Source organism: Fopius arisanus, unplaced genomic scaffold (assembly GCF_000806365.1).
Source record: "Fopius arisanus strain USDA-PBARC FA_bdor unplaced genomic scaffold, ASM80636v1 scaffold00050, whole genome shotgun sequence".
NCBI lineage: Eukaryota > Metazoa > Arthropoda > Insecta > Hymenoptera > Braconidae > Fopius > Fopius arisanus.
This window is the reverse complement of record NW_011887789.1, coordinates 694,861-720,910: the sequence shown is the minus strand read 5'-3', so window position 1 is coordinate 720,910 and position 26,050 is coordinate 694,861. Positions and strand designations below refer to the sequence as shown.

The following is a 26,050-nucleotide window of genomic DNA, read 5'->3' as shown; positions in this document are numbered from 1 at the left end:
TTATCAGTACAAAATTTTTATGTCCCAAGTACAAAAGCGGTTTTGAAGAAAGTACATACTCTGTTCTGATGACAACTAATTGTTGATTCAATGACTTGATTGAAATATTTTTGCATGTGTGCGAGTAATGTGAAAATAATAGGAATTTGGGTGGAGGTTTGAATGTTTAGAATGGCATGTTTAGAATGGCATGTTTAGGGCGGAGGATAGATGGAACATGGACGGACTAATACAATCATGGAATGATTTATGATCTAGCGTGGAATTGAATAGTTACACAGTGTGTTTGGCGTTGGAGCGTGGCAGAACAAGATCGTGAAAATTCAAGGCGATTATACTCCATCGCAAGCGTCAACTTCCTTACGTGATTTTTCAATGGTAAGTACACACTGTGCACGGTACGTGCAACTAAATCACTGGGGGATCTTTCGAGTTTTATGGGCGGAGGAGACTATTGTAAAACCCGGTGAATATTACGCCAATTATTTTCCACGTTTTAGAGGTTACGGGGGAGAGTATGGGTTTTACCCTGGAGCTTGTACCTCATCTTCGGAGAGAGGTAATAACCGCTGTGCCTTTACCTCAGGACATAATTAAATTATTTAAGAATTCCACCTCTCTCCCTCCGTGGGACAATAAATTGTCCATCCTATGGGGTCGCGGGTGCTAGGTGAACATTTTCTCATTTTTGTCTTTCGGCGTTACTCACAATTATTTAAAATATTATTTCTCCCAAGAAAATTTATTTTCCTCTATTTATAACAGCAATTATTATCAAGAGTGGATTTGCTCATGTTTATAATATTCCATCGTTCCATCCATTCGTTATTTCTAATGATTGGTCAAATATCTTGTAAAATTTCAAGAAAAAAACATGATTTCCGGTTCTCGACCTCAACCCCAGGAAGAAAATAAACGTGAGCTAATATTTCCATAAGCATCGAAATTATCCTCACTCATCATTCTGAAATTGACATAATGCATCGTAATTTAATATTTATATGGTCGGGCTTTTTTCATCAGAATTTGCATAATACTGCAACGCTGGATTATTATCCCGTAATGTTCGGTTAGAAGATTTCCAACCGTGGATATTCCTCTTATTTTTCCGATTTCTACCCCAAGCCTCGCGATGAGCCTTGATCTACGTATGCATTATCGTTTATTGAAGAACCTTGAAAATAAAACAGCAACACCATAATTGCACATTTGATGAAAACACCATTTTTTCATTCCGCTCCCATTAATCAGTCCCCAGTAATTGAAAGAAACCAGTGAACAATCGTAATGCTGGAGAATTTCTATTCACCAATCACATTCTTCACCACACCCTCCAAAATGCCAGAGCTCAATCAAATAAAACGTATATCCAATTACACAATCAGATAATGAGAGGATTAGATAATGGAATTCAAATTAAACCGTCGACGGATTAATGAAGGAAGCCTTTTAGGAGAATTTGTAAAATTGAAATTAGTTTTTTCATGGAAAAAGATAATCTTTTGGGGGACAACGCGTAAATGTTGATTAAAACCCAAAGTTAATTAATTTCACTTCTTTGTTCAAAAGAGAAATTACACAAGGAAGGGTTAATTCTAGAAGGCAACGGCTGATGGAATACCCCTTTCACACAACGTGAAGGCATCCACTTTCTATGCAAGATGACTAGGAGTGGCACACACGCAGTACTAGACTAATGTCATGACAGGAGAGTAGCATTTATTTATTTTTTCTCTCTCCCAACTCTAATAAACGCCAGACGATGGGAAAATACTAATTGCCTAATGAATTCGCGCGGACTCGGAATTTTAATGCGATTTAATCGTGAAAATATCCCCCCGGTCCAGCCCATGTGCAATTTCATTTATTCAATGAACAACAATGAGCAATAATAAACAATAATAAACAATAATAACCATAATTCAAGTTTTTGCAGATTGGTAATTACAGAGTGAAGGCGAGTTGAAGACTCACGTCCCCGGAAGTTGAGTCGAAGGATATTCCACGTATCGAATTTATACGACAACCAATGAGAAATTTCCAGAGGGAATATTCTCTGGACTTATTTTGAAAAATTATTGTATTGTCGTGGCACGTTCGTTGCTGTGAGCCTTTGGATGAATAAATTTCAGAGTCCATGATGAATAATTTTTTATGGAAATGCCTCAATAATTTTTTGTTGTGGTTTAGCATAACATATTCTATTGGCGGGTTTTTTTTTTTTTACAACATATCAGGATTTTTTATCTCCGACGAGGTCGAATGGTTCATGGGGGAAATGGATTGGCCCTTCACGAGCCATGGACACAGCGATGTAAATACTTTCAAACGTAACATTGTGAAAAATCGAAAAAATAGCCGGGAAACTTAATAGCCGATATATCACTGGCGCGAGATAAAACATGTGGGCAATAGAATATACAAGTCGTTCATAATTTTCTAGCGTGCAGGCCATGTATTCCTCCCATTGAGATCCTAATGGTTTCTGTCGTTATGGGAACTATAATTATCACGAAGATTGATGAAACATGGTGGACTATTAACCGTGAGTGTTCTCCAGTGAAATTTCTGGGTGTTAACTTCGGATGTTGAGCGTTAAATCGTTCTGAATGCCAGATATTAATGGTGTCTTATTGAAAAAGCTGTAGCACAGCTAAAAAATTCATCATTAGACCCAACGTATCACCCTGAATTAACATGTCATTGCGGAAAATATTTCCTCATCGTTATTTATTCCACTAAATTTACAGCACATTCAAAATATTTCATTATAAGACTCAATAAAATTTCAATTGAAATCGTTTTTCTAATCGCCAATTTTTAATCCATAAATTGAAGGAAAAATTTCAAAATCAAAAATTTCAATTCGTTCTATTGATTGAGTGAAGTCTATATGGAGTCCGTCAATAGAGAGGAATATTTGTGTTGAAATAAAGTAAGAATGTTCTGATTAAAATTAAAACGGAATGCATGTTCGCGGGGAAGTGGTAAAACTGTTAATTCGAGGGGACGAGATTTGAGAGAGTCGAATGGGATGGACTAGAGATTATGCAAAGAGTGAATTGGAAATGAAAAGGAAAAATAAAATATGTTGAAGAGGACATTGGATAAAGTGGGAGTCATGTGTACCGTTATCGGGTTAGACTAGGTTATATGCCAAGAGGAGAAGACGAAAGGGCTCGGTGCACGCGGGGGTCATACACGTCCTCCTCTTCTTCTTCCCCATACCACTCTGTGCATGTCCAGTCATCATTAATCAACTTTATATTTTCAACTATTTTACCGCGGGACCCCCCTCCCCCCGTTATGGCACATCCACTCCACGTCAACATCACTCTAATAACATTATAATAGTTTTGGCGTGTGGACTCCAAAAAAAAAATCATTTTTTCCAGCGATAGGATATTTCTGACATGTTTATCATGATTATTCACGAAATTGCATTGCATGATTTCAATAAGAATTATTAATATTTGGAATAATTGCAAATCACTTGATCCTGGGAAAATGTGGAAAATAATGATATTGCATAATTATTGAATTGTAGTATTTAGGGATAAAAGAAATACTTTTCAAATAAATAATTTATTCTCGCGAGAATATCAATCCTCGGGTGAAACAAATTTTTTCTCGGTGGACAGAGGTTGACCCCTGGAGGATTTAATTTCCTTGTAGCGTAGATCGCGGCAGTAGGCCCAATAATAATTACGAGGCTTCAAGAATCCTGAGGATTCACGTGAGAAGTAGGAGGATGCGTGATAGGGGGTCATCTATTCTCAATGTTGAAACAAAAAGTTGTTGTAGGAAGTCGCTCTATTCCCTTTCAATGTCAGACGCTTCACGCAAACCGCAGGAATTCAACGGGAATAATAATTTTTTTTTCAACGATTGTTTTTGATAAAAATTATTCAAATTCACCGTCGCCTATTTTCTCGAGTTAAATCCCCCGCTGTTGGCAAATTTTTCATGTCAGCTTTGCGGTGGGATAGGAGGGGAAAGAACGGTGTTATTTTCACACCTGTCGACATCAACCGATGTGAAATAGGGGCTCGGTAACCACAAGTTCGGAGGAAAAAAATGGATTAACCACAAATTACTTACCCTCGTCATCTTTAATGTAATGTAAGACAACTGTACTGAATAGAATAGAATACTATATTTCCTTGGCGGTGCATTCAGAAAAAATATATATCTCCATTATATTTAATAGCGGCAAACAAATTCGCTTGAGGCGAGAACTCCGATGGAGAATATTTATGCGGATATTTTTTGCATCTAGTAGATTTATTCTGAGATTTTCTTCTAAGATCCAATTTTTTTTTCCACACAACCTCAGGGCTGAGTCTAGAATTTTTTTTATAATAAACAATAAAATAATAATCTCCATATACATGTCGAAAAAATGATGAAATTTTTTTTATCAGATTCCCGATTTCAAATTGAATTTGCCGCCAGAATTTACAGATGTCAGCGACATCGGTAAGCATAAAAAATTACAGAAATCTTCTCGGTCGACAGATGAAAATTCTTAGGGACTTTGGGTGGGGACTTGGTTCCCCTAGAGAGCACGAGTTGCTGGACCTGATGGACTTCCGGTTGAAATCGGATTTCGCTCTTTCAGCAGTGCAAGATGGCTGACCAGGTATCCACTCCACATGCATTCGTATCAAAATACTCTCATTTAACAATTAAAACTACCCTCCCGCCCTAAAACTCAACACTAAACCCATCCGACAGTGTCAATCACCAGATATAAATAATCGAACCTGATTTTTTCTCTGAGGATCGTCGTGAATTGATTATTCCCGTTCGGACACACGTGGCGTGACAACACTATTTTAAATTCTGTTTTGTGTTTTCCAGACGGAGCGTGCATTTCAAAAACAACCGACGGTTTTCCTGAACCGCAAGAAGGGTGTTGGACCAAAGTCCCGAAAGCCCTCGAGATACACCCGCAACGTCGGTTTGGGCTTCAAAACCCCACGCGAGGCCATTGAAGGAACTTACATCGACAAGAAGTGCCCATTCACTGGAAATGTTTCCATCAGGGGTAGGATTCTCACTGGAGTCGTGCAGAAGATGAAGATGCAGCGGACGATTGTCATTCGCAGGGATTATCTTCATTATATTAGGAAATACAACCGATTCGAGAAGCGACATCGTAACATGAGTGTTCATCTCAGCCCTGCTTTCAGGTTTGTATTGTCATATTAATTCAGTACCTGAAGAACAATGTGTTTTTTTGGAACGTTTATCATCTCGATTCAACTCGTCAATTCAGACGCGGATTTTCCTTTAGTTTCTCTATCATGATGATATTGACGACGGTCTTCTGAAAGAAATACATCTGAAGATAATTATTCGTCGACTGAATAGAGAATTAAACATCGAATGTATCTTTCACTGACTGATTTTTTTTTTCTATTCCTGAAATAATCATTCACCAATTATTTTAGGGATGTGGAAATCGGCGATGTCGTGACGATCGGCGAATGCAGACCTCTCAGCAAAACGGTGAGATTTAATGTTCTCAAGGTTACCAAAGGAACTGGATCGAAGAAGAGTTTCAAGAAGTTCTAAATTCTTCTCAACGACTCATGGTAATTGTCATTTGTTTATCATGGTCATGAATATTTTAATTCTCTTCCACCAAAAAATATAAAGAACGTAGTTTTATTTTTTTAATTATGATGAGTTTGACGACGGTCTTCTGAAAATAGATTGAACGACACTATCGTCTACTGAAAGTCCCCGGAATTTATTTATCTCCGGATGCTCTACCCTGGAATATTCGACTTATTTTCATATTCGTAATATTTTTTTTTCAAACAGCTCCTGGAAACAATTGAAAAAGCGCTGATGGGTCACAATCCACCACCAGCTGGATCTACTTCTCTGTAAAAAAAAAAAAAAACAATTTTCTGAAGACAATGTAAGCGCAAAAAGAGAAAGAGGTTGAATAAATTCCAATTTCACACAACTGTGTCCTCCGGAGTGATTGTAATTTGTAGAATGCATCCCATTTCCAGGGTTTGACGTCGTTAGACCAGTACCAGGGTCTTCCACCTCCTTGCGGAAATTTTACTGTGTAAAAACATGGCTGGGAACGTAGGGCTGTGGCTTTCGTGCCACTGGGGAACTCCTCGCAGTCAAAATTATCCGTTTGGATTTTGTGGGGCTTCACGCCCTATCAGTTTAAAAAAAAAGGAAAAGATATTCAAGTCATCCTGAGAAGGGACGTATTATTATGTTTTTTGAATGATATTCGTAGAATTAACTTACCGCTATGACGAGAAATAACACCAAAATGTGAACTCCCAACATGATTGAGGACTCAGGCTTGTGCATTCTTTGTAACTCCACTGAATTCAATCACTGATTTCGCTTAGCTCGTGGCGTAATTAAAAGGGGCATTAATTTCTAATGACAGGAAACAAACAAGTGGATTGAAATAGCGATTGGTTTTGACAACCTGGAGATACCATTGAAAAATTACATGGCGAGAATTAAGTAGTTTTTATAATTGAAAAATACAATTTATTTTCTTTATCAGTCCTAACAATTACAAATCTGTCTCAAAAATTACTGTAGATATAAAAAGTCGGTAACCAGTCTCAATAAATTTCAAACAGTATTTGCATCAGGAACGTGAATTCATGAAAATAAATGAAACCAAGATGTCTATTTAAAATTTAAAAAATACAACAATTTCTTGTACTGGTCTGAAAAAGGCCAAATTTTTTTTGATGACATGGGAATCAAATTTTCAATATTTCGAGAATAAACTGCCCAGTCTTCACAATCAAGAAATATAATTTATTCTCTTTATCAATACCAACAACTATATATCCATCTCAAAAATTCACTGGAGATATAAAAAAATTATCTAACTCTACACGATCGATAGAGAGCAGACCGTGAAATATCATTTACTGGCTCTAAATATCCTTCGCATCTTGAGGCGCCAAACATGGTCCCCTGTCAATAAATAAATCGAGAAATTTTCTTCAACTGTTATTGTCAATGTAAATAGATTCTTCTACCAACAAGACCCCCTACAATTGAACTAACAAAACTCCAGCTGACAATTGTTCCACCTTAAAAAAAAAACAGACCGATCAAGTCGCCTCGTGGTTGTGTTCGTTGTCTGCGATGCAGAAAAAATAAAAAATAGGTCCCCCAATCCCAAGGAGCAAAGAAAAGCTCAGGACGTGGATCCAGGAAAGGCCCCAGTCAGCACCAGAGCACTTGAAGGTGTCAACGACTCTCGACTCTGTAGTCTCTGGACTAGGGTGATCCCTCAATAATTTATCCCCCTCTCCATCAGAAATGTGCTCCTGATCGTTTCCACTCGTCGATGGCTCGCACACTGAATTCAATATTACACTGTTTATGTCTGCACTTGTCGATGGAACAACTGTTGGTGTTGCTATTAAATTTATTATCTCTTCCTCTCTCTTGGCATTTGGACTCTCGTTCTCGTTGTTTTCAGGGGGATTCAGATTTATTAAATCATCACTCGTTGTGTTAGTCTCCGTGAAGATCGAGAAAGGCTGCACTGGAACTTTCATCACTCGACGAGCGAATATTTCGTTTTCCTTGTGGATATTATTTATTCTCTTCAGTTCTGATATCTGAAACAATTATGGAAATCGAGTCTTTTTTTTTGGATTCTGCAATTATATTTTTTGAAAGCCCGTCTTGGGATTTGAGTCAATTTTTCATTGACATCCACAGCCAGAGAATTGAAATGCTCTCAGTTAAAATTTATAGAATGACTACTCACAGTGCATCGATACCTGAGGGCCAGTGCCTGAAGGGTGTCTTCAGGTTTCAAAGTCACAACGATCACCTCAACCTTCCTGGGGGTCGAGTTGGTTTTATTCCTCGGTTGCAGGAGAATCTCCTCCTCTCCACTCTCATCATCGGAGTATAATAAGACATAATGTGGCGAGCCATCCCTCTGATTGCCTCTCTGATAGGCTTGTCTTAGATTTGAAAAAAAAAAAAAAAACATGCACTGATGATATTCGCGAATCATTCAAAAATCAAAGCTACTGAATTACTGAAATTATTTAAATGATTATTATTATGAGCGCGTGTTGGCGCATGCGTCTGATGCATTTTGTCAACTTCATTTCTAAATAATAAACGTGGACTGGAGTGAAATTTCTATCAAGATGAAGGGAATGAAGGGACGTCATCTCTGACTTACAGAAAAAATCAGGTTTCTGGGTTCATATGAGTTTTGATGAAAAATCTTTGACAGTGATTGATTTTTAAAAGACGTTTGTCTTGAGAAATTTTACCTGTTGTTGCCCACCGATTTTTTCCGCATGTTAACTCGATATTTCCATCAAAATCCCCCAGGATATATCACCATGATCGACGATCCTCGAATGTCTCGATCAGTGTTTGTATCTGCACGTCATCAAGACCCAACTGATCACAAGGAAAATAGAAGGATTGAACACGTATTGCAGTGGATTAATCATTCCATACGCCGAGGATTGGCTGTTGCTCCGTTGGTTTTTATATTCTCAACTTCGGTTTACGGAGATCCCCGAGGGCCTCCGAGATTTGAAATCATAGGTGAGAATTTACCTTTCCTTATTTATATACTAGCGCCGCCGTTGATGCAATTTTCATGGAACTGCTCGTGTGGATTCACCCTGAATAAATGCACAGTACCCCATGAGCATTGCGCCATGACAGTGCTCTGCTTTTTTTTATCAGAAAATGTCTGATGATTTGGAGCAGTCGAAAAAAAACAGTGCTCGACCCTCGCGGATGACGTTCGAGGGAAAAAACGAGAGACTGAAAGATCAAAGCAGATGTGCAGGAGTCAGAGCTGACCTTAAAATTTGTTTGCTGGAGAGTGACTGTTGCAAAATAGTTGAGTACCTAATATTCCACATGAAACGATGAAATAATTTCCTACAACCATCAAATTTCGATTAAAACTCTACTCCTAAAATGAATAAATATTATCTAATAATTTCCCTTCGATGAATTCTATAAAAAATTATGTAACGAGAGAAAACTGAGATAGATGAAAATGGAAATGATGAAACTATCGGGATATCTTTGTAGCAAAAGAAAACACCGAAGGAGTGCATTAGGACGACCGATGGCTCTGTCCCGGAGGACTGTCAAGCCTTGAGATACGTCCTCTACGAGTGCAAACGATCTCTGGTGAGTTGATTCAGTTCTCCAGAGAGATTTGGGCAATTGATAATGGTATAATGTCCATTAACTCTATTTTTTCTCTTCCATTGCACAGATCGATGGCAGGAGACGATTTCGAGGCCCTGTAGGTTATTAATTTAGAATATAAATACCTGTTTAATTAATATTAACACCGGAAGGAATAAATGAACGGAGATAAGGTCATGGTAAAATGTGAATTTTATTGCGTCATCCTCTTTATTTACATTAACACTCATTGAATTATCCCATAAAGCCGTATGATTTAAAGACAAAATTTTCATTCACCTATATTTCTGATCATCTCCCAATCGACAAAATAAATTCAAATATTTATTCACCAATGACGATGCGTTTGTTTCGCAAATGTATATGTTACAAACATACAATCACAGTTCGTCTGTTGAATAGTTTATTTTTATTATTTATTATATTATTTCGTGGGTATCAAACCTCTGACACGCACTTTTGAATCACAGAAAAATTTCCAAGGCTCTTGAGATTATAAATTTCCTTCAGGGCTCTTGTTCAATGGTCAATGTATACAATGTAGTGGTTATTTCATCGTTTGTCTGTCCAGCATTCCATCTATCCACTGCTACTGTATTATAGAAATTTCGATATCTACAAATTTTGTTAATTCATCATGTATGGAAAAAATTCAGGTGAAAAAGCTAGGACTTTTTCAAGAAATTCCATTGAATTTTTATTGAAACTCGGAACGAGAAATTCCGATTGGATTTTTTATTGGAATTGTAAATAATTCGATGACAGATTTTGATTTTTCAATTTGAAATTTTCCCTCGAGTGCCAACAAGAATTTCACAGAATATTTATAGAAAGTGTAATTTTTTCTATTGAATTTATTCATTCATGATCGAAGAAAAGTCAGAGATATTGCGCCGGCGCAATAATCTATCATCTCTTCGCAAAAAGCTTGATTGAATCTTAATTATTAAAAACTCCTCATCCCTTTGTACTAGAAATTTCGAATAACTATCATAATTTATGGATAAATTGAAAAACCTCGAGTCTGATTTTGAAATTCTCACCTAGAAATCACTGATAAAATATCTAAATTACTGAAAGTTCACTTTTCGGCATCAAATCTAATAGCGCTCGTCGCTCCTTGAACATAAGCTGTCAAACTGGCAGAAGAATCATTCTACGCAATTTTCTACGCTCGATCACTCAACTGCTGATTATTCTAATCGATGGCTCCTTTAAAAAACCTTAAACAATGCCTTTCCTCCGTGATATCCAATGAGTTTTCGTTTGTATCACAGCTCATCAAACACATGATATGTTATTCCTATTAAATAGCATTATTAAAAATTACGCGACGTAATTAAATAATCGTCAGGGACAATTTTCCACTTCGAGTATAAATATAAAACAGCGCTAGTTAGCGAGAGAGATTTTAAAAATATTCTGGTTCCATCGTCTCGAATTTCATCACTTGCACCAGGAGAATACACACAAAAATCTCGCGCTATCTCCAAGAAATTCCATTGAATTCAGTCTATGATTGCTAGACTTTCGATAGAAAAAAGTCAATAAATTTTGATTTTTCCACAAAAGTCTCAGAATTCTTACATAAAAATTCCTTGTAGAGTGCCCGAAAATTTTCTCATGAATTTTCTCCCACGTGCAATTGTCGAGATTTTTATTAATGGAGAATTGATTGGATTGATGAAGCTGTCAATGCTTCGATACTGAGTCAAAAGCATACTGATGGTCGATAGAGGCCAGTGTAACCACAGAGTCGTGCACGCAATGCTGGCAATAAAATCGCTGCAGCAGACAGATTGTCCTGCAGCTGCGAACACTCGCAGATCAAAAGATACATCTTATCCCCCTGGGACATTGATTTGTGCAGAGTTATGCGCTTGAGACCGACGGATTTCGGCAGGTACCGGTAGATCATTCGAGCACCTAAGTTCATGAAAAAAATTAAAAGAAAATTCATTCCTGTGAAATAAATGGCCACTTGGAAAAAATAAATTTTCCCATGTCATTTCCATCTACCTGTCCAGTATAGCCAATTCTGCTCGAACTTGAGGCCGTCGTCGCCCTCGAAGACTTTGAAGATTGATACGATATAACCAGTGGAGGGAATTGGTGGTCTACCCCCTGGGGGCTCCAGAGGGGGTCGGGCTATCGTCGCTACCTCGTTGAAGAGGTCCAGAGTGTGACTCGCTGCATACCGCAAATCCCGGGGGTCAAACTTCCTCAATGCAGCGCATTGCACCTCCTGATAGAAATCCGCAGGATCCGTACTGTGTTTGTTGATCAAGTAGTACGTGATGAACGGGAACTCCGCTGGAAAATAATTCCCTCACAATAATTTCTATTGGAGCTCTACAAGAATTCTTCTTGAGGGAGCCGTTAAGTTTTCCTGTGAATTATTTTTACATTTTCATTCGTGCCTACCATTCCTTTCCATATTAGTCAGCAGAATACTCTGCGAGGCCGAGGGTGCAATCTCGGCGATCAACTCCGCAGCCGTGTCCCTCTGGAGAACCAGTGGTCTAGCCAGTGGTGATTCCACGATGGGATCCAGAGGCTCCAAAGGTGTCATGAAGTGCGCCAATACACATTGCTTGGGATCTTCCACCTCGAGTACTGAAAGAGGACTTCCTGCCCGTTTTTTATCCGCAATAGGCGCGTGCTGCAGTACCAAATCAATAATAATAATAATTTTATATTGATGTATAATGTATCTCCAATAAAATGCGCTCGAAACACAACTAGAAGCTTCATGAAAGTAATTAATGATTGAACCAATTGGTGTGACAGGTTGTAATGTAAAAATAGAGAACTCACTGGGACTCCGGCTGGGAGGAAACGTTCGAGGGAGGCTAGAGGAATGATAAAACAATCACGATCTAGAGTGGCGAGGGAGATTGGTTCACCCCTTGGTGGACTGCTTCCTGATACAACGAGTGGTGTGTAGATTCCCGCTGTTCTATTCCCACTGAATGACACCTGCAAACGAAATTCACCCACATTCTCACCTATTCATGGTACCACTCACTCTACTCTGACCCTCATTGTTCATGCTGAGGAAACGTCAAATGTGCATTCAGTCAAATGGGGATTGTGTAGGGGAATGTCTTCTCCATTGAGCAGATCGATATTTACCCTGATTTCCCCAGGGGGTGGTGCAGTTTTCAATTCAATGTCGCAATCTCCTGGTATAAATTTTATCAATTGATTCTCAGGAGCAATTAATGAGCTGTGAGAAATTCAGGGAGTGCTTGAAATATGAGAATTTGATATTCAATTTAATTGAATTTTTTATTGAGTCCAGATAGAAAATGACTGTGTAATTATTCAACAGTGGGTATTTGTCGCAAGTGAATTCAATGAAATTGTAAACAATGAGTAGTGTTGAACACCAAGTGTTCATTAAAATGCGAAAGTGTTGGAGTTATATCTGCGGTTCTGATCGCGCTTCGAAAAATGGTTTGAAATATTCAAAAGTCGCATGGAATCATTACGTCACAGAATACCCCCGAGAAAATACTGAAAATGTGCACATGCGAGGTGTTTTTGTTGTTAATCGATATAAACCACGAGTACGACATGACCTTACGTTGAAACTACGTCCTCGGCCTTAATATCATTGTCACTGCGGATAATGGGAAAATTCTTGGGCTGAGAAAAACGCGATAACCCCATGCACAATATTTCCGTGCACTTCCTCGTGTTTATGTGTTTGCTCAGTTGATTTTTTTTCCCCCCGCGACATCAACCGTTGGATAAATTGCAACTCTAATGCCTTCGAAACAGGAAGTAGAGGAATGGCTTCCGGCATGCGAAAACTTGTGCACTCGGTAAAGATTGCAACCTGCTCGCTAAACGATAACGCGAATAAAGATATGCCAGGAAAATCCAGCGAGATAAGTCAATTCCATTTTAAAGTCCATTTATTTTTGGGGATTATTCCAGGAGAGCAACAGTTTAGCTTCTCCAATATTATATCAATAAAGAAAAATTAACTAAAATATATAGCAACAATATATTGAACATATACCTCCACCTATGATTTTCCATTTTGCAATGAAATGAAGAAATGGTAAATAAATTTTGAGGAGTGTTACCTGTCTGGAAGCTGTCGGTGTGGGTGGTTCGGAGGGTTCTTTCTGATTGCCATTCTTCCTCTTAACATTGTTATTAGTCAAATTGGCAGTATTGGCAGTATTGGTATTGCTGCCACCCCACTTGATGACATGTGGTCCAGAGTTTCGCCTGGGTACAGGTCCAATTCTCTCAGACGTCTCCTCAACAGCAACACCTGCAGGTGGTGATAGGAAGAGATGAGTGCGGTATGCATGGGTCGGATGATCCTCCATCGGATAATAACCAAATTCACGGCTACGTCTTACAGGTCCCCTGCCACCTACACCAGGAAGACTTGGTCTCAGCCCTAAACGAGCGGTTCCCTGTCCCGTTATAGCACCGGTACCACTGCTCACCCCACTAGACACGTAAGACCCACAGATTCCTGTTCTCGTTTCACCTGAACTCGTTTTTTCCGCCCCAAAGTTTTTACGGAACATGAGATTCATGATTCTAGATTTATTCGATACTAATCGGACCACAACGACTATAACTTTCAACAAAACTTGACAAATCAACAAAACAGTGCTGTGGATTCATATTCGTCGTGTTATAGACCCACTCTCACGTTATTCATCATGTTTTTGTGGTTTCATTTGGTAAATGAACATTTAGCACACTGGGACCAGCACATTTATTCCACCACCGATCCATTATATCTTTCAATATTCCAGTGATCATTTCACTGGCATCGTTCAGGGCCTGGCTGTTATATTCAATCAATCACTGTCAACTGATCTCACCGTCATTCACCAAGCCCTTGCTACTTGTTTGAAATTTACTGTGATTGTGATGGGTGATGGGTGACGGGTTTTCGATTTTTTTTTTCTTTTTTTTTGTGAGGAAAATATCATCGAGCGTGCAAACTTTTCAAGCAACCTTCGAATTTAATACACCACTGTGGACGAATAGAACAGGGCACATTAATAGCAATATAAATCCACTCACGATTGATCTTGTGATCGTGAATTGCCTTCGTCACGAGATTCATATCTCTGATACCACTGTTGAGGTACTAGGGGAATTTGTTAGAAGCACGAGCAGCAAAACAGCACATCACAGGGAGAAAATGTTTCTTTATCGTATAAAAATTCTCTTGATTCTGGAATTATTTTTCTCCATTCAATAATATTTCCCAATTGCCTGTTGCTTTTTCTTGTCGAACTCAGAAGAGTGGAAATTTGTTGTGAAAATGAGACTCTCATGGTCTGAATCTAGCAAGTGATCTAATCAAGAGCCTTTTGTTCAATCTATACTTGTGAGGCATTATTAATAATTTTTTTTTTATGTTAAGAAACTTTTTCGCCCTTGGGTGTCTCATACCTCACGCCAGGTCCACCGATAATTTCATTGACAGGTTGGGGTTTTCAAATTTTCAGTCTTGGTAATCGCGTGTGAGCACGTCCACGTGTCAAGGCCACGTCTACCGAGGGGTAATTGAGTATGACAATTTGATTTTCGGTGATGGAGTACAACTGCACTGAGAGAAAAATTTATTTTTCCCAGCAATATGATATTCCGGATATTTTTGTTTATATTCTCATTGGAATAAAATATTTTTTCTCGAAAATATTTCTCCAGGCGAGTCATTCCCAGGTGCTCCAAATTCACTTTCAATCCTGACAATCATCTTGAACAATGGAATAATTATTAAAATTCCCTTGAAATAATTTCGATCAGCATTATTAATTTTTGGAATATGTGGAAAATAATTATAAAATTGTTCAACCAATATTTATACCTAGACCTGGAAATCACTGGCCTGGAGAAATGGCTTTCCACAAAGATATTTTATCCCCTCACGAATATTAATCCTCGGTTATACATTTGCTTGGCAGTGTACGTTGGATGATAGCAATTCGTAAATGATTCACAGGTTTATCGATGGCATCGAGCCCCATCAAGGCAGAAGACTGGCCCTGACCACTCAAGTCTCCCTGAACGTGACCTTTTCCACTTAACACCGAAAATGAAAAATCAAAAATCGCGGCTCCCGTAATTTTTTGATAAAAATTGTAGGGACTCCTCGGTGGTGCGCCTGAGGAAAATGCGACAGCTCAGGTCGAGTGACACCCCTGCACTACCGCGGTTATTCCGTCTGACCACCGACACGCCATTCAGGTGGAATATTTCTAGGGGGTGGAGTTGACTAATGCTCCAAGGGGAAATGTCAATCGAAAGGATCAAGAAATTCCAGAGAACTCCGCCATAAATAACAAGAGAATTCCATAAATCCCAAAATATATGGTAATGAAATAAAAAAATTCAGGGATTTCCGATAAAAAAAAAATAATAATAATACAGATGGGATTAAGATTAATTAAGAGAGTTGAAGTACTTGGATATATAATAATTGGATTACATAACTGAAGAAGTAAAAGATTTCGGGAAACTATTGATAGGAGAATGAAGCCATCATGTCGAGTCGTGTCAGTTTGCACTAGGAGTTGGAATTATTTACAACCGACGTGACTATTTCAATCCACAAGCATTCAGTATCAAGCAAATATACTCTATCCATGTAGATATCAGTAATGTCAGCAGTTGTTATAGCACTTTACGGCATTTACGATCTGTTTGTTTTGGGAATATGAGCCGAGAGCACTCGACGACGCGATTTCTCGGCGATCCACTGATATCTTCGCGCTTTTCACGGAGATACTGCCAGAAATTTTCAAACTAAAGATAAATTCGGATAATTATAGCGGTGGCGAGGTGCAAGGGTTTATTAATATTTTCAAGGTGTTCGTGAGACATTGAATTTTATTCGTGTTACGCACTCTCTCAATGAATATTTTTTACAGCAAAAAATGTGTGGACAATTGAGGACTCAAGATGATAATCATATCTCATAAGTCTTGATCTTCGATTGATCTTGATTTGCAATTAAAATTCAGTATTACGAAATTGTCAAATAATAATTTTCTAGTCTTCCAGGAGTTTTTTTTTCGAAAATTTTCATTGAGGAGTTGAGGTCTCACGACCTTTCAAATCTAAAATTAAGTTTTCTTTTTTTGGATGCACACGAGGTGCATAAATTAGCCCTGAGTGCACTAAATGTCATTTTTTTCGCAATCAATCGGCCGTTAAACCAACCCCCACTGCAGTAGCCTGTCATTACGTCGAATTATATCGCACCTCAGGGATTGTTATTTTTTATGTCCGCAGGAAGTACCGGTCTGCGTTCCAGTTGGCCGACGTCCTATTTTTCTTCTCTACGACTTCCACAACATTTCTCCAGCTATTCGTTATGAAATCGACAATTGAACTTTTTTCGTTTTTTAAAGTTACTACTGCGAATATTCGCCTTAACAACATCAAAACTCATGCCTTGACGTGAATTTTTTCAACTTCTCAATTCAAGTTCTCAGCATTTCTAATTACTACTTAAATTGAGAGCTTAGGGCTTTAGCATTGTAATGATAACTTCAACTTAAAAAAAAAATGAATAAGAAAATGGAAAGTGAACTTGGGAATTTGAGATTTGTAAATTTTCAATTCGTGAACGGAAAATCTGAAAGACTGAAATTGAGAATTGAAAAAAATCCGCCCTACATTTCGTTCTCTAGCATAACACGAGAAAAAACAGTAGCTTCGTAAAATCTCTACTTTCCACTCGACTAAATTATTACTCACTCGTGTCATTAAGCGGACAGGCCGTGTAGCTGTACTTCTGATCCGCATACAAACTCTTCTGTCCACTCGTCATAACTGCAAAAATCGTGACGAAAAATTGAACCTCGTCATAGATGAGGAGATGCGTCCCGGATGATCCTCTCGTCCCTGGCATCAGTCCCCAATACCGCGAAAATTGACAAGAGCATCAGTCAACCGACAATTCGCTTGACCAACGGAAAACTTGGCTGCACCCAATGTCAGACACTAATAATTACGTCCCAAAATAGTCTCGGTGTAATACTTGAAAATAATTATGAGTGATCATACGAAAAAATTATTGAAAAAAATTCCGCAAAGCTCGAATGAAATTGTTGACGAGTGCAGAAACTCATCGATGTAATTGGCTCTAGTAGATCAGCTGAGTTTGATTGGTTGTTTATTTAAAAAAAAACACAGGTGAAATAAAAGTTGAGAAAAAGTGAAAAGGAAAATTGAGCGGAAGCTGTCCAGTGTCCCGGTTTATTTGGGCTCCACTGGACTGAGAGTCGACGGTCTGGGGAGGCTGTGAGAATTTGATGGAGAGAGAGATGATAGCAGATGCAGAAGGTGAATTTCTGCTTTTATCTCCCTTGCACTATGCGCCGCAGCGAGTCGCGGTGCATTTTCAACCCCCTCTCTGGGGTACCTTTCCACCCCGGTATCACCATGTCGCAATGTATCTGCAGAGTCGGCAGGTTGCCCCAGGTGTCTCACCAGGTTACTCCCCTATACTCCCCTAGACTCCCCAATCATCATCACCGCGAAAAACCTCCAGGAATTGCCAAATAATTACATCAATAAAACTTCCCATTCATATTATTTCGATATAATTATTTATTCGGTCTATTCAGTAATTACATATATTTACATAATCTTTTTACATTACGCTGAATAAGGCACTATATAGGGAATCTCGAATATGTGATGTCAATTAATCGGGAATTTGACAGACTGAGTGACGAATAATTCATACATAATATTTCTTTCGTATTTATAATACATTGCGAATGCAGTTTAATCTCGAAATGCGTTCTTATAAGTAGAAACTGGACGCAGGGGAATTGATATGTACATTTGTTCAATTTCAATTGAAAAGCGCAACGACTTCGGTATCAATCATTGGCCCTGCAAGAAAATAGCGAAAATTTCGCAAGGAGCAGCTGCAAACATGCGTGACGTCCAACAAATCTATACATTCCCGCAGAGCTATCGTAACAGTACAAAAACACAAATCGAACGGAAAATTTCATAACTGATAACAAATTGAACTTTAAAAACATGTCTCAAACGATTGCGCAATCGGTTGTTCCTCTTTTATCCTATCGTAACTTATAAACTCGATAAATACACACAGTCAAAGCCTATCGCCTAATTCACCGGTTTTTTGGTGGTGATTGCTCGAGTCGCTACGAAAATTCCACTCGTAAAGCTCCAAGCTACAGCACATGTGTACCGTAGATTAAAAAAAGTTCACGACACGTGAAGAAATTCTTAGTCATTAAGCGAGAACACAATATTCGGTTTTGAGGTACAAAACGACTCACAGTGGTATCAATCGCTGATAAATTCAATCCATCAACGCATTACGACTCAAGGTCCCGTGATTCATAAAATGTCACACAGAGAATAAATATTTCTCATTTTCGCCGATTGACTGAGAAGTAAATGACCTTTTCACTTACTCTCGCGATATTTATAGATAAACAAGAAACGTTAAAATGCATAATTTCATTTTAATCAACTCAATCAACTCGATTAATTCAATTGATTGAGTAAATTAATTATTTCTTCCACAGAGTTTCATTAAAAATTCAATAGAATCTGCTCTAATAATTCTTGAGCGGTGGATGGGAAATTTCTAGAATAAAGGGATCTCTTTGGAGTGTAAGACATATTTTTTTTTTTGTCTGTGGAGACTGAACTCAGTCCGCAGAAAGTCCTTATCCATAAATTATTCAAGACCATCGAACAATAAAACTATCTACACACTGCCGACGATCTTGAAGTATCGATGGGATTAACAACGGTATCTCTATATTTTACAGTGCCTACGTCACGAGCTTCTGTGCTCTCCAGGTTTTTTTTCCCCCCCTAAAAAATGCAGGTGTCACTCTCATTCCCTCACACATTCACTCCTGAAAACTTGATTCACTCGTTCGTTAGTTTTAATGAAGTCCTCTGGCTTGGAGAACTTCTCGTTTTGTAAAACCCGGTCATTCTTATTATTCATTCTCACTCTGTGACACGGCAGTCTTGCCTTGGAAATTTGTCTCCTCGGTTTCGAGCTACGAATTCAGGGATTCGACAGCGCAGATTCGTTTCTACGTTTCTCCCAGTTGTTTATCCACTTCAGAGGATAGCAAATGATAGCTGAGAGAAGAATTAAAGCCCCTGATACGTAAAATGCCACGTCAAAACTGTCAGTTGCCACTTTTACTGCACCTGTTGGAGAAAATTGATTTTTTTTTCACAGAAGATGTATAAATAATTTCGAATAAAAAATTGAGATTGAGTATTTGCCTGTCAAAGGTGCACCGACACTGGCAGCAATGCCCTGGAACAGTAGAATGAGTCCAAATGCATTGGTCAATTTTTCGAGACCCATGAGGTCCACCACGAGAATCGATCTGAGTGCAGCGAAAACAGCTGGAGAAAAAAAATTCCTGAATTAATGCAAAGACAGGAATCGACTGGAATAGCAACTGGAGAAGGAGTAATTAATGACTCACATATGCTAAATCCAAAAGCAGCGGCGTAGAAGTACTGATATTCTTTCGAGTAACTGAGACCAGAGCAAATGGTGAGAACACCACTGATACTTATGAATACATTGTTAATGAGGAGAGTGTCTATACCAGGAAGACTACTGACAAGCCCACAAATCACACGACCAACTGTATTTGCGATGCCAATTACTGATACAAGGAACGTCGAGGACTCCTTGAGTTTCATCGAAACAGCACGACCTGCAAATTAATCCTCATGACTAATTAGTTGTGGGAGGAGGGGACAAATAGCCATTTTTTATTTTTCAATATTCATGACTGTTACAACGAATCGGTATTTCATGGACAGACGACAATTGTCATTGAGTTCGATCGAGGGGAAAAAAATGTGAAACAGCTGTTCGAATTATCGAAGAATGGAAAGAAATTTTCATTCGATTTTTGTAGAATTGAATGCATGGAATGGGGTTTTATGATGTTTGTGGTACCTGGGAGGAACATGAAGGGTGTGTAGAAACCCATCATCGTGAGGCCTCCACTGATGGCGAGGATGAGGAAAGAGGGACTTCCCAACAAATTTATGTCCAGCATAGTTGTTAGAATTCTCCTGACACTCTCGGGGCAGAGGTAGCAGTTTCCACTCTCCTCCTCTTCAACATCAGTTGCTGTTGGTAGACGAGTCACTGACATGTGGTACCCCACGGAAGACATCTACAATATATCTCAAATTCAATTATGTATTTGAATTGATAGTGAATTTTAAGTTTTTATTGGAATGGGATGATGGAATTGTGACCAAGAGTTGGGGAATTATTTCGTTTGACTGAGAAGAATTTCCTCCCTCTTGATTTTGGCGTCATAATTACCTGAGATTTGTAATGTGGCAATCTCGCCAGAGACCCTCCGTAAAAGATATCATCTCTGTAAAATGGTCTCTGGGGGTCCTTGGAAATGGAATTTCGCTTCCCAACTCTTCGCAGGGAGCATTGACTTCCATTTTGGTCCCTTCGACCACTTATCGTGTGCCTTCGCACCTACCGAGAGAAAATTTTACCTTTATCAACTCGTCTCTAAGAAGTTCCATTGATAATAAATAATTAATTTGGTAAAGTAATAATTTCGGAAGTACAACCACTTGTCTCCGATAACTCGATTAATCAAGCACTTGGAATTTCGTATCGTTGAGCAAATAACAATTATCTGGAATTCGATAATTCGATCTAATGATACTCACCGTGGGTATCCGTCCATTGAGTCTTTCTAGGTCACCCGAGAGTAAATTATTTTCCTCCTCAGTGGACTTTATCTCGTCAGAAATGACAACGTCCATTTCGGGATAAATCGGAGCAGACAATCTTTTTTCCGTTGTACTCAGTGGCTTTTCATTCTCACTTGTTCTGTTGTGCAACGAGTCCGCTGACCTATAATCATTGACAATTAAAATGTTAAGCACATGATTGGGTCCGAGGTGGTGCATAAATAGGATTGGAATTTTTTGCGGCTCACTTGATAAGATTAGGAATACTGCCAATCGCTTCAGCGGCAGTTGGATACTCGGCGTTATTATTTGTCCCGAATCTCCAGCCAACGGCAATCAGTTGACTCCCATGGAGGGATGTTGTCGATACTCCATTTTTCAGAAGGGAATTCTTTACCTCGGGTACAACAGCTTCAGGGGAGACCTCTGATTGCTTCACTTTTATTCTTTTAGGACGAAGGGGTCTGAAGAGAGCACCAAACACAGCGCAATTCAACAGCATCGCTGAGCAAAATTCAACATTCAATTCACCCCTTTCCCCAAATTTCAACCACAACTTTGATAAAAAAATCTCTAAAAAATTTCGAGAAACTTTCTTCTATTTCATAGAATTATATAAATAAATATAGAATGCATTTTATCTGATTCAATTCTTAACCGAGTGCTTCCTACAAAAAAAATCCTGAAAGACTAGAATTACCAAACGAATAGCCGCGTAATTACTGGATAATAAAAATGCGCATTATCATAGGATAATTACCGGATTGTATTTGCATTGCTGTTCTCCAGCCAAAGCTGTCGATGAGTAAACTACCAATGGGTGCAAGTACAAAGGCCCCAATTCCAGAGCCACAAACAGCAATTCCCGTAGCTAGAGCTCTCCATCTTTCAAAATAAAATCCAGTTGTTATGACCGCTGGTACGTAAAGCAGACCACCGCCAACGCCCCCTAATACGTAATACAGTGTTTAGTATTTTAAATAATGGTAAATAAAAACATTTATACGAGGGACATATTAATACGGGGGATTGTCACAATCATTGGGTGGATTGTCGGTTTATCTTATCAACATTGTTACGAGTGTTAGTCGCCAACTGTTGCAAAACATCTAACGACGCTTTTGCAATAGCTCTGATTTTCGTTATCAAGTCATATACATTTTTTTTCCACTGGCTCACCTATCAGTCCATAAGTTATGCAGAGGAGTTCAATTGATGAACAGTAGCTCGAGAGAATAAAGGCAACGCAACTTATCACACTTCCACTCATTGCTACTAATCGAAATCCATATCTGTTTGCCAAAGCTGATACGAATGGTCCTGAAAATTCACACACAAATTTTCCAATTATTTTTTATCGATTATCTTACCGATCACTGCTCCTCCCCATATCGTTCATTAGTGATAACGAGTGATATTTACTGATCTCTGCCGATTTCTTTCTGTTTCAAGTCCAAGTGGAGTATTTGTCCACTTGAGATCGGGATAAATGAGAATTTTTCACCCCTCGAAAACAAATCGAGTCAATCTCTCATTTAGTCATTAATTGAGAAATTATGTCAACGGGTTTGTTATAAATTAATTTTATCTGATTGTTGGAATTTTTTACTTGACGACTCGTTTTTTTTTTTTGGGAACTCACCTGCCATTAGATAAAATCCCGTTTGCAATGAACCGACTAGTGCAACACTCGGTTCTGAGACATTCAAATCTTTACTGATATGTGGCAGAAACACTCCAAAACTGAAGATGATTCCATCAACAATCAGATTGCACATGAAAGAAGCTGCGACAATAACCCAGCCCCATCCACCATCCGGTGGTACGATCATCTCGACTTCCACCTGGAAAGATTGTATTTAAAAATGACGTGGAAACCCCAGGGATTCCTTCAAAGTTTTTGTTCGTGTTGAGAATTTTTGGAAAGGGTTAAGGCAAGTGAAAATTTTACCTCATTATTATTATCTGGGGGTCCAGCCATCGGTATCTCCTCGATTTTTCCTGGGGGATGACCATTCTGACGATTTGACTCGCAGCATTCGCCCTTGTTCTCAGTCAGAGGTGCCATTCTGATTGTCGATCACAATCGCATCAGTGAGTCTGATCCAGATAATTCACAAGTCATAACGGAGAATTCAGGATGACATAAGAGATTACCAGAAATTTCACATTGAATTTTTCAATTGATGTATTGAATACAGAAATTCAAATAAATTAATTAACCGGGGGTACATACACACATAAATTTTCTCGTCAGACGCGAGATAGAAAAATAGCGTAAATTCGGAAATACCATTTATAATTCAACCATTCCACGAACGTACGATAAAACGACTGGACTTCTCGCAGCAGAAATGTATTCCCACAATTTTTATCAACTTCGGGGTGACTAAAATAAGAAAATTTCATCATCGAAATATCGTCGTGCGGTTAACCCGTGTTTTAAAAAATCCCCGAATAAAAACAGTCGGTTTATTTCTGACTGACCGAAACTTGTTGTGCACAAAGGAAGTCAACAAAGGCAGTTCAAGTTTAACGAACCCCAGCACAAGGAAATTGCAAGAAGCCTCACTCTCCTAGAAATAAATTAACATTCCATCGACGGTTGATTAAACTGTTGGAAATTAGTGGAATCGTCAGTGACTCAAATACTAATGCACTGGAAAAAAATTCATTATTTTTCTGTGAGACTTTTTGAGAATTAATTGAAAAACCCAAAGAAAGAGATTCTCAAAGAAAAAAGGCCCCGAAATGGTTCCGGAACTTGCGAAGAAAATAAATATGTGGAAGGCGCTTTTCTCAGACTCAAGTAAAATAATTGACATGAGATTTTCTTCCTGTCCCATGGACAGAGAGATTTATTCTGAGTACAATCAATTGTAAAGAAGTTGAGATTGAAGAGTAACAAAGAGTAAACATGACAAGTACCGACACATGAGGGGTCCCAATTACAATATCCACAAGTCCCTTCGCGTGTATTCACTCCTGATAAAACCACCAGCCTTGACCTTTCGCCCAATAAAAACCCCCAAAAAATCCGCCATTACCCCGATTATTTTAATTACCACAATTGATTGGACACCTCTAATCAAACGGAATCCCAACGATAAGTCGTAATAAAACCAGTCGCGATATATCCGGAAAAATAAACCATTGAAACCGGTAATGATTTTTCCATTAGCTCTTCGAGTCCCCCATTGTCGATTAACAATAAAAAAAATAATCACACCTTATCACATGAAAAATTCAATGTCAAGGAAAATCAATGGCCAAATCAAAGTCTCATTAAATTCACTGAAATACGTAATAATGACGAGTGATATCTACCATTTATCGGGACCGCCGAAAAAAAAATTTAAACTTTCACTTTGCGGTGAAAAATTGAATGAATGATGAATAAATTATGAAAATTTCCGTTAATGCACTTGCCTGGGGTTTTTCCCCTCGATCGAATGAAAATAAAATTGGAGAGGAAAAAAAAGGGAGGAAAAAAAAAATGAAAATCACACGCGTAACTGGTGCACTGATGTGAACTGTATCGACACTTGAAATATCAGTGAAGGCGCCAACATGAGCATGAGATTTACTCAGCAGTAAAGGCCCGTCATGCCAATAATGTTACAACACAATTAAACAAGGGGGGAATAATCCACCCACATCTATTGCTCTTGGCACTCTTCTATCACACGACAACGAAGGACTCACGAGTTTTGGTAAGAAGTACTCGGCTTTTATTTATGCCCCCACATCCCAATGATTTTGCTACATGGGGGGAGAGATTGGGATATGGAAAATCATCGGTCGCAATATCACGCGGCTATTGATAAATTTATCTCCCTCCAAAGCCACTAGTTCCATCAGCTCTTACTTTGCATTTTCCTTCGAATTTTCACAGAAAATATTGGAATCCCTCAGTACCGACAATATTACCGCTATTTTCCAACCAAATCATCTCTGAAATCCATTCGCATAGGGAATATGAAAAACTGCGAGAAAAACTGACATTTGGGAAATTATTCCCCTGAATTTCGAAGATAATGGTCATTTTTACGGTAAACTGACGGAAAATTTCGGGAAAAATCTCCGGGGACGGGTCAAGTCGATTAATGAAAGTTTGAGTTATCTACATTTTCTGGAATGTACTGGAAGGGCGGAGGAATTTTTGAATTTTTATCTGTTCAAAAGAGAATTGCTTTTGAAGATCAATTCTCGTGATAATTTTTTATTGATTGCTATTGAAGGAAAAGAACAATGTCGTTTCTAATTACTGGCTTTAATATGTAAAATATCCATCAGGGGTATCTCGTGGGTATTGATGGATATATTTCGGTGCTTAAGACGATTAGAATCGACGCCATCAAATATCGCTTATTAAACTAATCGACCTTCTGCGTCAATCGCTCATATTTTTATTTTTCTTCCCACAACAATTAATTTTGGTAATCACTAGTCACGAGGTCCCCTATCTTCCTTGTGATACGTACCGGTGGATTTTATTTTTATGGATTCTTTTAGGCGAATGATATGCGATTACAGATACACTGGGAAAATATTCCAGAACAATTACCGATGAATTGAATGCAAGATCCTTTTCGAGAAAAATAACTTTATTAAAATTTTAAACAATTCCGAGGAATTAAAACCTGGAAAATGGAAATCCCTGAAATCCCTGGAAAAAAATCACCTGGAAATCCCTGTCCTGGAGAAATGGCGCGAAAAAAGACTTTTTCCCTGAAGAAGACGAGTTCCTTTGAAATGGATTTTTTTTTCTTCAGTGCAGAGCAGCAATTTATCCCCCACGACTCTTGAAATTGCCTCCGTACTTGAGGAACATGAACAATTAAATGATAAGTGTGTTACATGTCGAAGGAGTGAGTCAGTTCGGTCAAAGTTGACTCACCGAGTGCAGAACAATTATCCAGAGAGGATTCCAAAGTGAGGAAAAGGGGATGGGCCACGTGCTCCAGAGGCCAAAGTCCGTTAAGTTCTCCGGACTTGGAGTTATCACTGATAATATGTCGCTTTGTTTGCATTCTCACTGATACTAATATCCCCGTAATATCGCTAAACTTTTTTT

The 26,050-nt window shown here is 38.5% G+C and overlaps 5 protein-coding genes across 6 annotated transcripts; 2 read left to right on the top strand and 3 right to left on the bottom strand.

The window, feature by feature from the left end:
* Positions 1-4,544: 4,544 nt before the first annotated feature.
* On the top strand, positions 4,545-5,926 carry RpS11 (ribosomal protein S11). Its single transcript, XM_011306928.1, has 4 exons — positions 4,545-4,642; positions 4,864-5,195; positions 5,457-5,600; positions 5,833-5,926. Exons 1-3 carry the CDS (start codon positions 4,631-4,633, stop codon positions 5,578-5,580), a joined length of 468 nt encoding a protein of 155 aa, XP_011305230.1. The 5' UTR covers positions 4,545-4,630; the 3' UTR covers positions 5,581-5,600; positions 5,833-5,926.
* Positions 5,927-6,245: 319 nt separating this feature from the next.
* On the bottom strand, positions 6,246-8,553 carry LOC105267816 (lysM and putative peptidoglycan-binding domain-containing protein 3). The gene is made up of 3 exons (XM_011306927.1): positions 8,310-8,553; positions 7,787-7,988; positions 6,246-7,634 (listed from the first exon to the last, which is right to left on the bottom strand). Exons 1-3 carry the CDS (start codon positions 8,336-8,338, stop codon positions 7,119-7,121), a joined length of 747 nt encoding a protein of 248 aa, XP_011305229.1. The 5' UTR covers positions 8,339-8,553; the 3' UTR covers positions 6,246-7,118.
* Positions 8,554-8,671: 118 nt separating this feature from the next.
* On the top strand, positions 8,672-9,407 carry LOC105267815 (cytochrome c oxidase assembly factor 5). The gene is made up of 3 exons (XM_011306926.1): positions 8,672-8,895; positions 9,094-9,195; positions 9,284-9,407. The coding sequence occupies exons 1-3, from the start codon at positions 8,740-8,742 to the stop codon at positions 9,323-9,325; spliced, it is 300 nt and encodes a 99-aa protein (XP_011305228.1). The 5' UTR covers positions 8,672-8,739; the 3' UTR covers positions 9,326-9,407.
* A 489-nt stretch (positions 9,408-9,896) lies between these two features.
* Positions 9,897-17,755, bottom strand: LOC105267814 (uncharacterized; the record flags this gene model as incomplete). Its single annotated transcript, XM_011306925.1, is given in 7 exon segments — positions 9,897-11,142; positions 11,236-11,529; positions 11,641-11,878; positions 12,034-12,195; positions 13,314-14,230; positions 14,656-16,573; positions 16,969-17,755. Coding segments are annotated over 5 exon segments (1,377 nt in total). The 5' UTR covers positions 13,782-14,230; positions 14,656-16,573; positions 16,969-17,755.
* A 50-nt stretch (positions 17,756-17,805) lies between these two features.
* On the bottom strand, positions 17,806-24,665 carry LOC105267812 (monocarboxylate transporter 14). 2 transcript variants are annotated; one of them, XM_011306918.1, is made up of 12 exons: positions 24,301-24,665; positions 22,925-23,073; positions 22,616-22,817; positions 22,153-22,293; positions 21,734-21,922; positions 21,222-21,477; positions 20,950-21,136; positions 20,582-20,749; positions 20,204-20,426; positions 19,719-19,955; positions 19,510-19,635; positions 17,806-19,431 (listed from the first exon to the last, which is right to left on the bottom strand). In XM_011306918.1, the coding sequence occupies exons 2-12, from the start codon at positions 23,039-23,041 to the stop codon at positions 19,283-19,285; spliced, it is 1,995 nt and encodes a 664-aa protein (XP_011305220.1). In that variant the 5' UTR covers positions 23,042-23,073; positions 24,301-24,665; the 3' UTR covers positions 17,806-19,282. The 2 variants fall into 2 exon arrangements, with proteins under 2 accessions (XP_011305220.1, XP_011305222.1); XM_011306920.1 differs by having other exon boundaries at positions 24,403-24,665.
* Positions 24,666-26,050: the final 1,385 nt, after the last annotated feature.